Source organism: Crinia signifera, chromosome 2 (assembly GCF_055691185.1).
Source record: "Crinia signifera chromosome 2, ASM5569118v1, whole genome shotgun sequence".
In the NCBI taxonomy this organism is placed as follows: domain Eukaryota; kingdom Metazoa; phylum Chordata; class Amphibia; order Anura; family Myobatrachidae; genus Crinia; species Crinia signifera.
The window spans coordinates 116,345,896-116,358,866 of NC_139218.1; the positions used below are offsets into that span (position 1 = coordinate 116,345,896).

General features: G+C 45.4%; 1 protein-coding gene across 3 annotated transcripts in view; it reads right to left on the bottom strand.

The window, feature by feature from the left end:
* Positions 1–12,971, bottom strand: part of LOC146059989 (bile acid receptor-like) — a 91,074-nt gene that overhangs the window by 17,778 nt on the left and 60,325 nt on the right. For all 3 annotated transcript variants that reach the window (XM_083172740.1, XM_083172739.1, XM_083172741.1), the window contains exons 4-5: positions 11,903–12,043; positions 1,241–1,380 (exon numbers count right to left, since the gene is read on the bottom strand). In XM_083172740.1, coding sequence (XP_083028866.1) covers positions 1,241–1,380; positions 11,903–12,043 — 281 coding nt within the window. The remainder of the gene's footprint in view (positions 1–1,240; positions 1,381–11,902; positions 12,044–12,971) is intronic.

Below are 12,971 nucleotides of genomic sequence, written 5' to 3' on the forward strand. Positions count from 1 at the left end.
TGCCCATTGCTGCACCTGCCACCAGTATACAGACAGTCATGTTGTCCCCTTCCTCTCTGCACACCAGCATTGTTTCCATGCCAGCTCCTCTGGCAAACTGAGTTGCAGCTGGATGTCATACTGTATGACATCCTTAAGCAAAGCACAGCATAATAATGAATTTTGCTCAGGAGGAGGAGCACCGATGATGCTTGTCAGAACTGCTCTTGGTGGCTCTTATTACAGCAGGAAAGGGCGCATATTCGGTACAATGGAGAAGGCGTCCCCTTCAGGACTGGAGCTTAGTGGCAACTGACTCTGTTGTCTCCAGCAGTTCCACCCCTCCACCAGCTCCACAGTCACCATGTTTGTTAAACTAAGATCTACCACGGGAGCAAATAATTCCTTGTATTCATTCACATACTTCTAGACAAATAATCTAGAATTGAAAAAGCTTTTACTTTCAAATACCGCACAAATATTGAATGGTGGCAAATTTTTGTTGTTTTGTTTTAAACAAATTGCTAATTTTTGCATGCAAACTGAAGACACCCACATAGAAAAAAGGAAATCGGCGCCCCTGGTCGCTGATAAAAAAGACTCTCTGCCGGGGGGAAACAGCTGATCACGGGAGCAAGCTCCTGCGACCAGCGACCATTAGGAGCTGAACACGGGAGCGCGCACCCGGCGATTTATCGCCCACAGCGCATACAAATCACTGGCAATATGTGCTTAAAATCGCCCTGTGTGTACACAGCTTAACAGTGGAAGCAGTGCAAACAGGTCTGATTTTGATCCAGCTGTTGCATTGCCTGGACATCATTCTTCCCATTGCTTGTTATACCAGCCTGTATCTCTCAAAGCCCTCACATGTGGAGGATCACTGGACTCTGAAGGCCTCTCTGCAGAATAAACCAAACTATGTGAACTTATATCTCCATGTTTACACCCAAGCAACAGATTAATGTGTGATGAGTAGGTAATGTTAAGGGGCCTACACACGGGGAGATTTGCTGCATGCTGGCTATTAATCGCCAGGCGATAGCATCGTTATCGCCATGGCCCCTACACATGGAGCTATGTAGGGGCATTTTACCCTAAAATCGCCCTGTATGTAGGCCCCATTTGTTACAATGCTGTGAGATTGTTACTATCTCACTGCTGCGACTGTGAATGCATCATATTAGTGTTTTGAAAGAAAAGTCACTAAGAAAAGATCCAAATCAGCTGGTAAGTATATAAAATGGAACTCATTTCACACCTTGGCTGACTTTGTTGTCGATGACACTTGTCTGCTGTCACTCCCATCATCTTCCACTTTGACATTACAAAAAATCGAGCTGTTTTGCTTGTAGTTTTTCCGGAGCCTCTTTGACTTGCATTGGACTTCAGTTAACAAACCTAGTACATCAGCAAAACTGGATCATTTACAATCAAAATCAGAGCGATGGCACAATTCATAGAAAAAAACATGCACTTTATAATAATACAAACAACTTTTTAAATCAAAAGTTTTGATATACAGTATTATAAATGAATACAAATAAATGTAAAATGTCTTTTTATTGAAAAAAAAAACAGTTTGTTTGTATGCTATATACTGTAGTTGGAGCCTTTTTTAAATGGTTATGTAGTAAATGTGTTAGCTAATACTACTCTACTCATATGCGTTCAGCATAGCTGCGTTAGATGTCATGCATATTTTGCATGCAGTGGAGGAAGTGATGTGTAAATCGCAGCAACATTTTAAGCAACTGGGGTTTCACAGCAGAGTAGACAAAGTTGCCTACCCTCCGTCATTCTGCAGGAGACTCCCTGAAATAACAGCAATCTCCCTCTCTCCTTCATTAGTCTAGCAATCTACCTCATTTAACTGTTACATTTTTTTTTGTGGAAAAAGGAATGAGAGACAGATACATTTACATTGAATCATCAGCACCATTTCCCAGCACTTTACCAAGTATAATAACTCTTACTAACTGCTTTGGGGCTCATCTACATTTGGATCTAAGTCTTTTAAAAAGATTCCTCTCAGATGTAGCAGTACACACCCATGCTTCTAGGTGCCATGTTCACAATCTCTTTTCTCAATCTCTCCATATATGGAACTAGACACGCCGTCTGGGTGGAGCATGACACGCCCCCTCAATCGGGCGCTGTGCAAAATTCTACTACCAACTATAATCTCCCGGAAAATAGTTTTTAAAAGTAGGCAAGTATGATGTACAGAGATGTAGACTTCCAGTGATACAGTCTTTGGGCTTCACATTTGTTTCACCATTCGGTGCAATTCTATTCTGAACTTTATATGCAAAACAATGTAATGAACAACAGAGCAGATAAATTGATGGGCAAGTGTTCGGCTTGGTGTTATGATGCTGAGAACATATTCTGCTGCAGAATCATGTCAAAATGTAAAGCCACATGTTAAAAGAGGTGAATAGTCAACAAAATACTTTAGAAAACGTAACTGATTTCCACACTGAAGAACATTTCAAAGCAAACATGGAATATTTGTATTTCACTTGTGTACATAATGTACAGTAGCTGAACTTGCAACCCTTACAGGGATTACTTGGGGCTTGCTTCGTACATAGCTGGATTAAGGGGGATGCCCAGGGGGGACGTTACCTTCTCACCCCCCCCCCCCCTCCCATCTATTAGGGGCACCCGTGCCTGCCATCAGGTAGCAAAATAGGAACACTGCTGCTCCTCACATAGAGCTTGAGGCTTCAGTACAGGTAGGTGTTAAGGGTGTTGTACATACGGTGCAATGTACTTTCTATTCAATCCCGATTTGATCCCGATCCAATCACATGGCGCCGTGTACACATTAGATTTAAAATATATAGTACAGGTCTATAGTCTTGCCTGCACAGTCTATTTTTCTACTCGATTTCAATGCCGCTGGGCCACGCATTCGGTTCAAATCGAAATCAAATGCGTTCGATTTTGTTTCGATTTTGCTTATATAAGCAAAATTAAATAGAAATATAGACAAAATCGAACCGTGTGTAAGTCGTTCAAAACAATTGGATGTGGGTTGTCACGTGGAAGCACTCTATAATCTCAGAGCATAGGCCCTTATTCTGATTGCCGCGTACTTTACCGCATACTTTCGGATCGCGTCTTTACGGCGTCTGCGCATGCGTGGAGAACGCAACGCGCATGTGCCACGCCTTGACTCCGTACCTGTTCGGCCAAATCCCGTACCAAACTGTTCCCCGCAATCAGTCGGGAAATATGGGCGTATTATGGGCGTCATGCGGAATGACACATGGGCGTAGTTTCAAAGTGGGCAAAACGGGGCGGAAACATGGGCGGACACGGGGGAGTACACTTATGTTGGGGGGCGTACATTCGGATACCACTCCGAATGCACGCGATCAAAAAGGGAAGAAATGTGCGGTGTCCACAAGTGTACTATTGCTTTGCGGACACCACTCGTTCATGCGGTAGGCGAACGTACGCCTAATGACTACAAGCATTAACACCTGAACCCAATAGAATCGACTCCTTTACTCATTACTCACTAATAGGACGCTTGTCAGTGCTTTAATTGAAACCATTGCTGCTTCAAGGAAACCGTACTAATCCCCCACATATGCTGTACTTGTCACACACTTTAAAACTGCTAACAATGGACATGACTGAATATTAATACTAGCAATACACATGTGTATTCGACATGTACTCATGAAACCACACATTTTTGGTAAAGTAAACAAATTTATTTCTATACATGTCACAGTCAATGCCACTGTGATGCAATGACCAAAAAATAAAAAATCCCAAACAAAAACAACATGGCAGGAATGTACAAAAATAAATAAGAATACAAAACAAATATAATTGCACACAGATGGACTCCAGCACCTCCTATGTGCCACTGCACATGCAGCCAGTGGGAAATGAGGAGGCTGCTGGCCCTTCGACAGCAGGCCAACCTGCACCTGACCATTCTACAGCAGGGCAACCTACACCTGGCCCTTCTGCAGCAGGCCAACCTGCAGCTGGCTCATATGCACCATCAGCAGAATCATTTGGAACACAACCGGGGACTTCACAAGATAGTACCATGGCCATCACTTCAAGTACAGCTGACAGTAATGGCAGGCAAAAGAGGGCAACAGGGGCACCAAAAAGGACATATGAAGCAAGGGCTCATCTGGTTACCCTCAGCACGTGATTGGACAGAAGAAGCTGACACACACAGCACAATGGAAGATTTGGGACCACATAACGGTGGAGATTAATGCAGCCACAAGTTCATTTGCGACCACGTTTGGCCTTGGGAGGCTCCTTGGCCTGTGCAGCAGCTCTTCTGGCACAGGCAGATGCTGGGGCAGGTGGAGCAGATGATGTTGAGGGGTTGGCTGGTCTACCCCTCCTGCCAGCAGGGAGTGTTGCCGGTGGTAATGCACCAGAAACGGATGACATTAGGACCCTGTTGCTGGTAACCAGCTCCACCATAAGCTCATTATGGTGGAGGAGGAGATCATTTTGGCGGGTGGCTTGCTCGGCCAGCACCTGAGCACTTGCAGCCATGGCCTGATGTGACTCAGCCATGGCCTGCATGCTCGCAGCGATGGCCTGCTGGGTGCTGACCAAGCTCGCCAGGATCTCCTCGGTCCTATGCATCCGTTCTGATGCCAACTCTCCCTGCTGGTTGATGTCCCCAAGCATGTTGGCCAAGGCGGCCAAATCGGCTTGGTCCGATGGCTGCTGCTGCACAGGCCTACCCCTGGGGCCAGGTGGCACGGACTCCTCCACCTCCTGAGCAGAGTCGGCACCAAGCGGTGGGTTGTCTGTGGAAAAAGATAAACAAAATTAGGACACATTCTAAGATAATTACTTGCACAAGTTTATGGCATGACCAATATTTACCTTCAATTAAAGACGCAAACACTTCAGCTGGGGCCTCGCTATCCATCGTGCTCACCCCCCTGATCTCCTCAACTGATATACAGCTCTCGGCCATCAACTCCAGGGGGGTGAGCTCTAGCCCTAATGGCATGGGCCCGGCCCCAGATGTCTGGCTGTGTTCCCACCGCTTGGTCATCTTCCTCTTCAGGTTGGTTTTGAAGTCCTGCCACCTGCAATGTAAGTTGACATATTAATACATGTCACTCCAGATGTTAGCTGTTGCAGCCATTGCTCTGTGCTACATATTACGACATGTGATTAATGTCCAATAGATAATATTACATGCAACTATGATATCAACCGTTACAATACACATTCACAATCACCCTACTCTAACTCTCAACGAAATAACATGTCAATAATGTCTGTGTATCGTAACAACCTCACGGGCCATTTGCAAAATCCATCTAAGCATCAATTAAATCATTACTTGGCTATTACTGGGCACATGTATCACAAAACAACTTGCCTCTTCTTCACATGGTCCGTCTCACGAACTTGTGGCGCTACTTCATTAATCTCTGCCGTTATCTGTTCCCAAATCTTCCATCTGCGTGTGTGTGTCAGCTTCTCCGATGGACACTCAATCCAATCACGTGCTCGGGGAACCAGGATGGCAAGCTCCTGTGCTTCATATGCCTTATTTTTTTTTGGTGGTTCCTCTGTTGCCCTGGCTCTCCCCTTGCCACGTCCATGGCCACGCCCCCTGTCACGTGTCGCTGCACTTGAAGTGCTGGCCATGGTACTACCTTGTGAAGTCCCCGGTTGTGTTCCAAACAATTCTGCTGATGGTGCATATGAGCCAGCTGCAGGTTGGCCTGCTGCAGAAGGGCCAGGTGCAGGTTGCCCTGCTGTAGAATGGTCAGGTGCAGGTTGCCCTGCTGTAGAAGGGCCAGCAGCCTCCTCATTACCCACTGGCCGCATGTGCAGTGGCACATAGGTGGTGCTGGAGTCCATCTGGTCAAATAGTTGCTGCAGGTCTGGGTCCACCTCTGGTTGTGATCCAGACATGTTAGCAACAACATTGTCACCTTCTAATACACCTTTATATACTGTTTGTGTATCCTGTTTGGCGGACATCAGCGGCAGCTGCGTTCCGTGCGTGAGCGTACGTCGCTGTTTTTTCGCGCCGCATACGGTGGCGGAAATTCCATTGTGTAAAACCTGGCGAAAGTTCGACATGAAATACTGGTCACCAATGCTAACATTGCATAGAATCTTCTGATACACCTGTGACTATTGCACAATACACATGCTATTTGCTAGCATGACATGACATTTGATTCATGACTACTGTGGTATTGTGGAGTTTGTTTGCAAGCTAAAAGTAGCCCAATCCCTTAGATAATCCAGGCCACAAGTCATGCAATACTCATCTCTACTGTTATAGACCACACATGTGAGAGGCCTATAAATAGTGACTGGCTGCTAGAATCATTTGTCTCCAGATCTGGACTTGTCAGGGTCTAAGGTAAGCTCTTCCATGCTCCTTGTAGATATGATATCCATTAACAATGTAAGTGTATGAATGTATGCACCATTGCCTCACTGCCTACAGATTGTTGGGCCAGCAAAGTGCGTGTCGCATTATTGCAACATGTCACATGTTCACTATTTCACTCACAGGTCTTAAACCTGTGTGGGTTCATCTATTGCAGGACAACATGTCCCAGCAATAGATGAAATGTCTCATAGTACATGATGTCGGCAAAAAATGCTGACACCTTTATCTGTGTGTTTAGGACGGTGTGTATTGAGTTCATATTATTGTTACATCATTATAGAGTCAAATGGATCTGCGGGATTTCACGGGGCGGCCATCTATTGTACGTATTGAAGCATACAAATCTATTTGTAGTCGGATATGGCCATTATGTGCATAGGTGCATCAGTATTTATGTTCATTTCTTTATAGGTTGCTGAAGCAATGATGCGCTACATGGAGAGGAGGCTAAGGGCACTTGCGGCTCTCCCCACTCGTCGCCCAAGGAGGCCAGGACGTGCTAGAATCTATCGCACACGGGTGACTCTGTTTGCTATGCCCGATGATGAGGTACTTACTAGGTACCGGTTACCGCCACATGTAATTCTGGATCTGCTCTCGTTAATTGAGAGTGATCTGGAACCTCTACACGGGATCACGACAGCAATTCCGCCTCACACACAGCTGCTGGCGGTGTTGCATTTCTGCGCCTCAGGATCATTCCAACAAGTAGTGGCAGTACTTGCTGGAATATCTCAGCCGGCCTTCTGCCGAATCCTGAGGCGTGTGACGTCGGCCATGTTCAGGCGCAAGGGGCACTTCATGGCCATGACATTTGCCACCGAGACCCTGCGCAGAAGCCAGCAGGCCTTCCATCAAATTGCTGGCTTCCCTAATGTGATAGGGGCTGTGGATGGCACCCATGTACCATTTGTGCCTCCATCTCGAAGTGAGAAGATATATAGGAACCGCAAATTGTTCCACTCACTGAACGTGATGGTGGTATGTGGCCCATCCATGGAGATTCTCGCCTTCAACTCGAAGTTTCCCGGAAGTGCCCATGACTCTCATGTCATCCGACAAACCGGGATATGGCAAAGACTACAAGAGCTGGAAGGCCGTGATGCGTGGGTTCTGGGTGACTCCGGTTACCCATGTACGCCCTGGCTACTTACGCCGTACAGCTACCCAGCACCGGGCCCACAGGAGGCATTCAATCGGGCGCATGTTGCCACCAGGCAAGTGGTGGAGCGCTCAATTGGCCTTTTAAAGGGTCGATTTAGAGTGCTCCACCGCACTGGTGGTGACTTACAATATGCGCCTCAAATGGTGTCGAGGATCGTGGGCCTGTGTATATTTTTCCACAACATTGCTGTGCGGCGTGAGATACCCTTTGATGAGTGGGAGGTACCATCTGAGCCGCAAGATCCGCCCATGCGCCCATCCCGCGCCCCTGAATGCCGGAGGGGATACCAGCTGCGGGACTCTGTGGCGCAAAGATACTTCAGGTACATGTTATCGAGTTGACAGAACACACCAATTTTAGTAAAAATCACCCCTTCAAATAAGTACAGTGTGTTAGTTGTCAGTGTTACAAAACGAAAATTAGCCAGCCTGCCCTCCTAATGGCAAAGAAATAGGAGATATTTATCATATGTGCTTAGTTTTGGGGGAAGTTCAATATAGGTGCTCATTATTATACCTTGTACAAGGGATCTTATGTGTTTGTTATATCTTCATTATTGTAGTTGATACTATCCCTGATGACTGGTGAGTACATTGATTTATTCTCTAATGTGTTGGGGATTTTTTCCTGTGTTGATGTATGATTTGTTTGCAGATATATATATATATATATATATATATATATATATATATCTATATATATATCTATATATATGATATTTGAATTTATTAACATGTTTCAACATTTCAAGGAGCAGGCAGCCAGGCAGCCAGGCAGCCAGGCACCCAGGCAGGCAGGCAGGCAGGCAGGCAGGGCTGGTGTATAATGCTGGTCTCAGGATACCTGCAAGTATGTGTATGTGTCTTTTAAACATAAATGTACGCATACACATAGATGCATAGAGTAAGTAATGCTAACTACAGCTATGCGTTGCTAAGCTATAGCACGCGTTGCTTGGCGGAGCGAGGCGTCATTGGATTTGCTAAGTGCATACACACTGTGTTTTATATATATCAGATTTGTTCATTGCCATACATCAGCACTACTGTTTTGAAGGCATGCGAATTTGTCACCATTTGTGTTGGCGCAGAGACGCTGTTCATGTAAAGATGAACAATAAAGTTATTAACACAAATAACTGTGATAAACCAATGCCACCACCTGATTGGTTGATAGATGCCATTGTTAACATGGCGGAGACACGAAGGGCAGACCCCTTTTCACCTGCGGAGCTGAGGGTTCTGGTCTCCGTCATGGAGACAAGGCTGGGCCGTGCGGGGCCCTTTATCAGTAACCGCCATAAGCGGAGGGCCTATGCTGCGGCAGGGCGCCGTATTTACGCCCGCACTCGGGTGCGGAGGTCCATCGGGCAGCTCGAGAGGCGGTGGTCGGACCTCCGCAGGCGCCAGCCCCAGCTGCTACAGCAAATCAGGGGCGAAATTGCTGATTGTGAGTATTTTAGCTATGAAATTTCGCACTTACAACATAGCATATATAAACAATAAAATGTGTCTCATGATAAGTGGGTGTCCATGGGTTTAAAAGTCCATAGACTGTTATGTGTGCTTCTTCCTGGTTAACATGCAGTCATGTGGCTTTTATATGTAATGACATAGCATTGAGGATTCTGATGCATACAATGTGCCAGATCTAATATGTGTTACACATTGATAAATGCCAGGGTTGTAATGTTTGAACAAATTACTAACAATCACATAATAATTTAAATGTCACATTTTGGAGCCCATTAACAGTAAGGAGCTACTTTCCTGCATCGTTTGCCATCATTATCACCCTTCCATGTATGTCTTGTTATGGATTAATACATGTGCCCCAATGACCCGACATTGACCATGATTTTTTTTTCTACCACACAGCACGAGCCCGAGCCCGACAGGCACGTGAAGAGGCCGAGGCAGCCCTGGCCCAGGAGGAGGCCCAAGACCCTGAGGAGGAGGTGGCGGCAAGGGTGGAGGAGGAGGAAGTGGAGGAGGAGGAAATGTTGGAGGAGCAAGTGGAGGAGATGGTGGAGGAGATGGTGGAGGAGGTGGTGGAGGAGGAGGAGGTGCCTGAGGAGGTGGTGGTGGTGGAGGAGGTGGAAGAGGAGTTGGTGGCAGAGGAGGAGGTGTTGGTGGCGGAGGAGGAGGTGGAGGAGGAGGTGGTGGTGGTGGAGGAGGAGGTGGAGGAGGAGGTGGTGGTGGTGGAGGAGGTGGTTGTGGCGGAGGAGGTGGACGAGGTCATGGTGGCGGAGGAGCTGGCGGAGGAGGGGGCTGAGGAGGCCACGGTTGCCCCAGAGGTGTCCGATTCCGAGGGGGAGGAGGCATGTCAGGCCCCGGAGTCACATCTGATCGGTATGTTTACATAATGCATCATTCATGAAGTAGTTGTACTGGTATTTGTTATGTAGCACTGGTGATGATAAATGTTGTTAGAATACTATTAATACAGACCCCAAAGTGGGTAGCTACAGATACAGGTACGGGTTAGATGGGGTGTCCAAGGCATCCCTTTCATCCAGGACACCTCTGAATTACACAGGTTTGTGGGATGGCTTGGAGCTCCATTTTGACTGCCACATAACCGTTGTAGATAAACAGGATCCTGGAGTAAAGGGATGAGTGGATCATTTGTGGATTAAATTCACCTGCTGCAAGCGTTGATTATGACCCATCAAATAGTGGAATCTATATTGTTGGTGAATGTTATTTCTAAACTATAGGATGTATGCTATAAATGAAGTATGGGCCGGCCTACCTTGGAATGGAGTCACAAGTTGCCAGTGTCCCAGGAGCCTCCTCTACCTAAACACCCCCTGTAGTTCAGATTGTTTTTTTGCCGTCACAGAATTGTAGGTTGGTTTAGACAGAATTATGATTTGGAGGATGTGTACTGTGCATTCCTGACATTTGCATAACTCCCATGGCACGAACCATCACTGAACTTAGACTGAGGAGATTGTGACAAGTTCTTATTGACGGAGGCCATGACATGCTTGTCATTGGTTAGTCATGGGTGGGTTGTGACTGAGAAGAAACACTATGACTGTTATGTCTTCTGCAGAGTAAAGGGTAGAGGGACAAAAACACAGTATGTAGTAAATAAGTGTGTATGTATGTAGATATGTATGTGTCATATCTATTTATCTATGTGTGTCTCTATCTCTCTACATAGATATATATATATACACATGTCACCTAGCATTTGTGCAATTTATGTAGCAGTATGTGAAATGTATGCATGAATATCATGACTAATTTTTGCCCCTTTGACATGCCCACAGATGACACCACACCGGCAGATGAGGGAGTTATTGGGGCCCTCCTGCGGGCGGAGCACCATTTGAGGCTCTTACTAGCAGATCTGCAGGACCTTCGCGATCTCCTGATATAATTTATAATTTTATATTTTGTGATTGACATGTTAATTTTGGTTTATAATAAATGTTTTATGCAAGTTCACAGTTGTTGGTTTTCTTTGCACATTAAACAGTATATGTGTAGATTGTTTATAATCTTTTACACAGGGTCTAATAGAAACCATTGCACTTCAATTGCTGTAAGGGTTAATGTGTGCAATGCATGTGTTAGGCATGCTTGTAAGGATATATTGGCATCTAATTGATTCCAATTCCAAATAAGAAGTTTTTTATGAGGATAGGTAATTGAATAAGTGGGTCATGTGATGTATTGCAGAAGATACATAATAGTGGGTTGTTTGGCGTAAATACTCCGCTTACGTGCGGTAGCACCGCTTGGCTCCCGTTCGGATGCGGTATTCCCGAGCATACTCTGTAATACTCTGTAATACCGTGCAGAATCTGAGTGTTTCTCCCGCACACGCATGGTTTGTATGTCGTCCGTAAACACGCCCTGTTCTTAAAGAGTGAGTCCGTCCGAATGCGGAGGACCCGTGGGCGTTTCTACGGACGATGGCCGCACGCGGCAGAACACCGTGGCGTGCGGACCGCTCCGTAAGAATGCGGGAATATCCGCACCGATCAGAATAAGGGCCACAGTCTGTGACTAGGGTCACACCTTTATTATCCAATTTTCATGGAAGAGGAGGAGTTTACCAGAGGGGTCAGTTATTCTGCTTTAAAAATAAAAATCTGCATAAGCTATTAAGGTTTATTTGGAAAGGTGCTACACAATCACGCCGAGTAACAGCAATAATTACTGTGTCCAACATATGACTGAACTACAACCCATATTACAGCATGATTTAGTTCCCGATTGTGCATGGTAATTTGGTAGTTTTTAGAATGATGTAATTATGACAATGTTATATGGATATTGAATGGTAAATATGGTGCATTATTTTAAACTTACATTCTGCAAGCATGCCAACTGCTTTACACTTCTTCAGACGACAGTCTTGGCACTTCCTCCGCATGTACATGTCCATTTCACAGTGTCCCCCATTTTTACACCTGTACACTGCATTTTTGGTAATACTACGGCGGAAAAAACCTGAAACAATTACATGAGTGATTGGGAAAATAGTAAATACAGGTTTATAAAATGTATGTTTTTTTGTTTTTTATACCTGCAATTTAATAAAAAAACATTTATGGTAGTTTCAAAAGGATACGGTCAGGATCCCAATAGTCAGAATACCGTCAGCGGATTCCCGAATGTCAGAATCCCGACAGATCCGGACAGTAAGTACTGGAGATAGATTAGGTTAGTGCTAGGCAAGGAAGGGGTGAGGGTAGGGTGTTTATGGTTAGGCTGTGGGAGGGGACCGTTATGGCTAGGAGTAGGGTAAGGCTACTAGTGGGATCCATCAGCATTCTTAATTTTTTCTGCAAATCCGGTAATGACGCTGTCACATTGCTGTATACACCGAACACCATGGGCCACTGTGTTTTAGTGCACTGATTTTACGTCATTGGAGTTGATTGTATTTTTTGATGTTATTGTATGTGTATTAAATTGTATTACGCTATGAGCTATTCCTTCCCATTTTAAGGTGGATCTATGTGAAAGATTGTGTATCAGAGATCTGACCTATGGTAAAGCTGACAGCTACTACTGCACATTCCTGAGCACATCCCTGAAATAATAAGCGAAGGTTACTATATATAAATTTGGTGCGCTGGTGAAGGGTACTCGCTATTAATTAACAGCTGTGCTGCCAGAGGACATTGAAACTGCAATATGTAGGGCCCCTAATATGTGGAGGCCACGGGATGGCTGCCCCTCCTTTAATCCAGTCCTTTAAATACTGAGGGCCAGATTCCCTAAGCTTCAAAAGTGATAAAATGGAGAGTGATATACAGCCAGCCAATCAGCTCCTGCCTGACATTTTTCAAACACAGTCTGTGACATGGTAGGTAGGAGCTGATTGGCTGGCTGCTTACCACTCTCCATTTTATCACTTTTGAAGCTTAGAGAA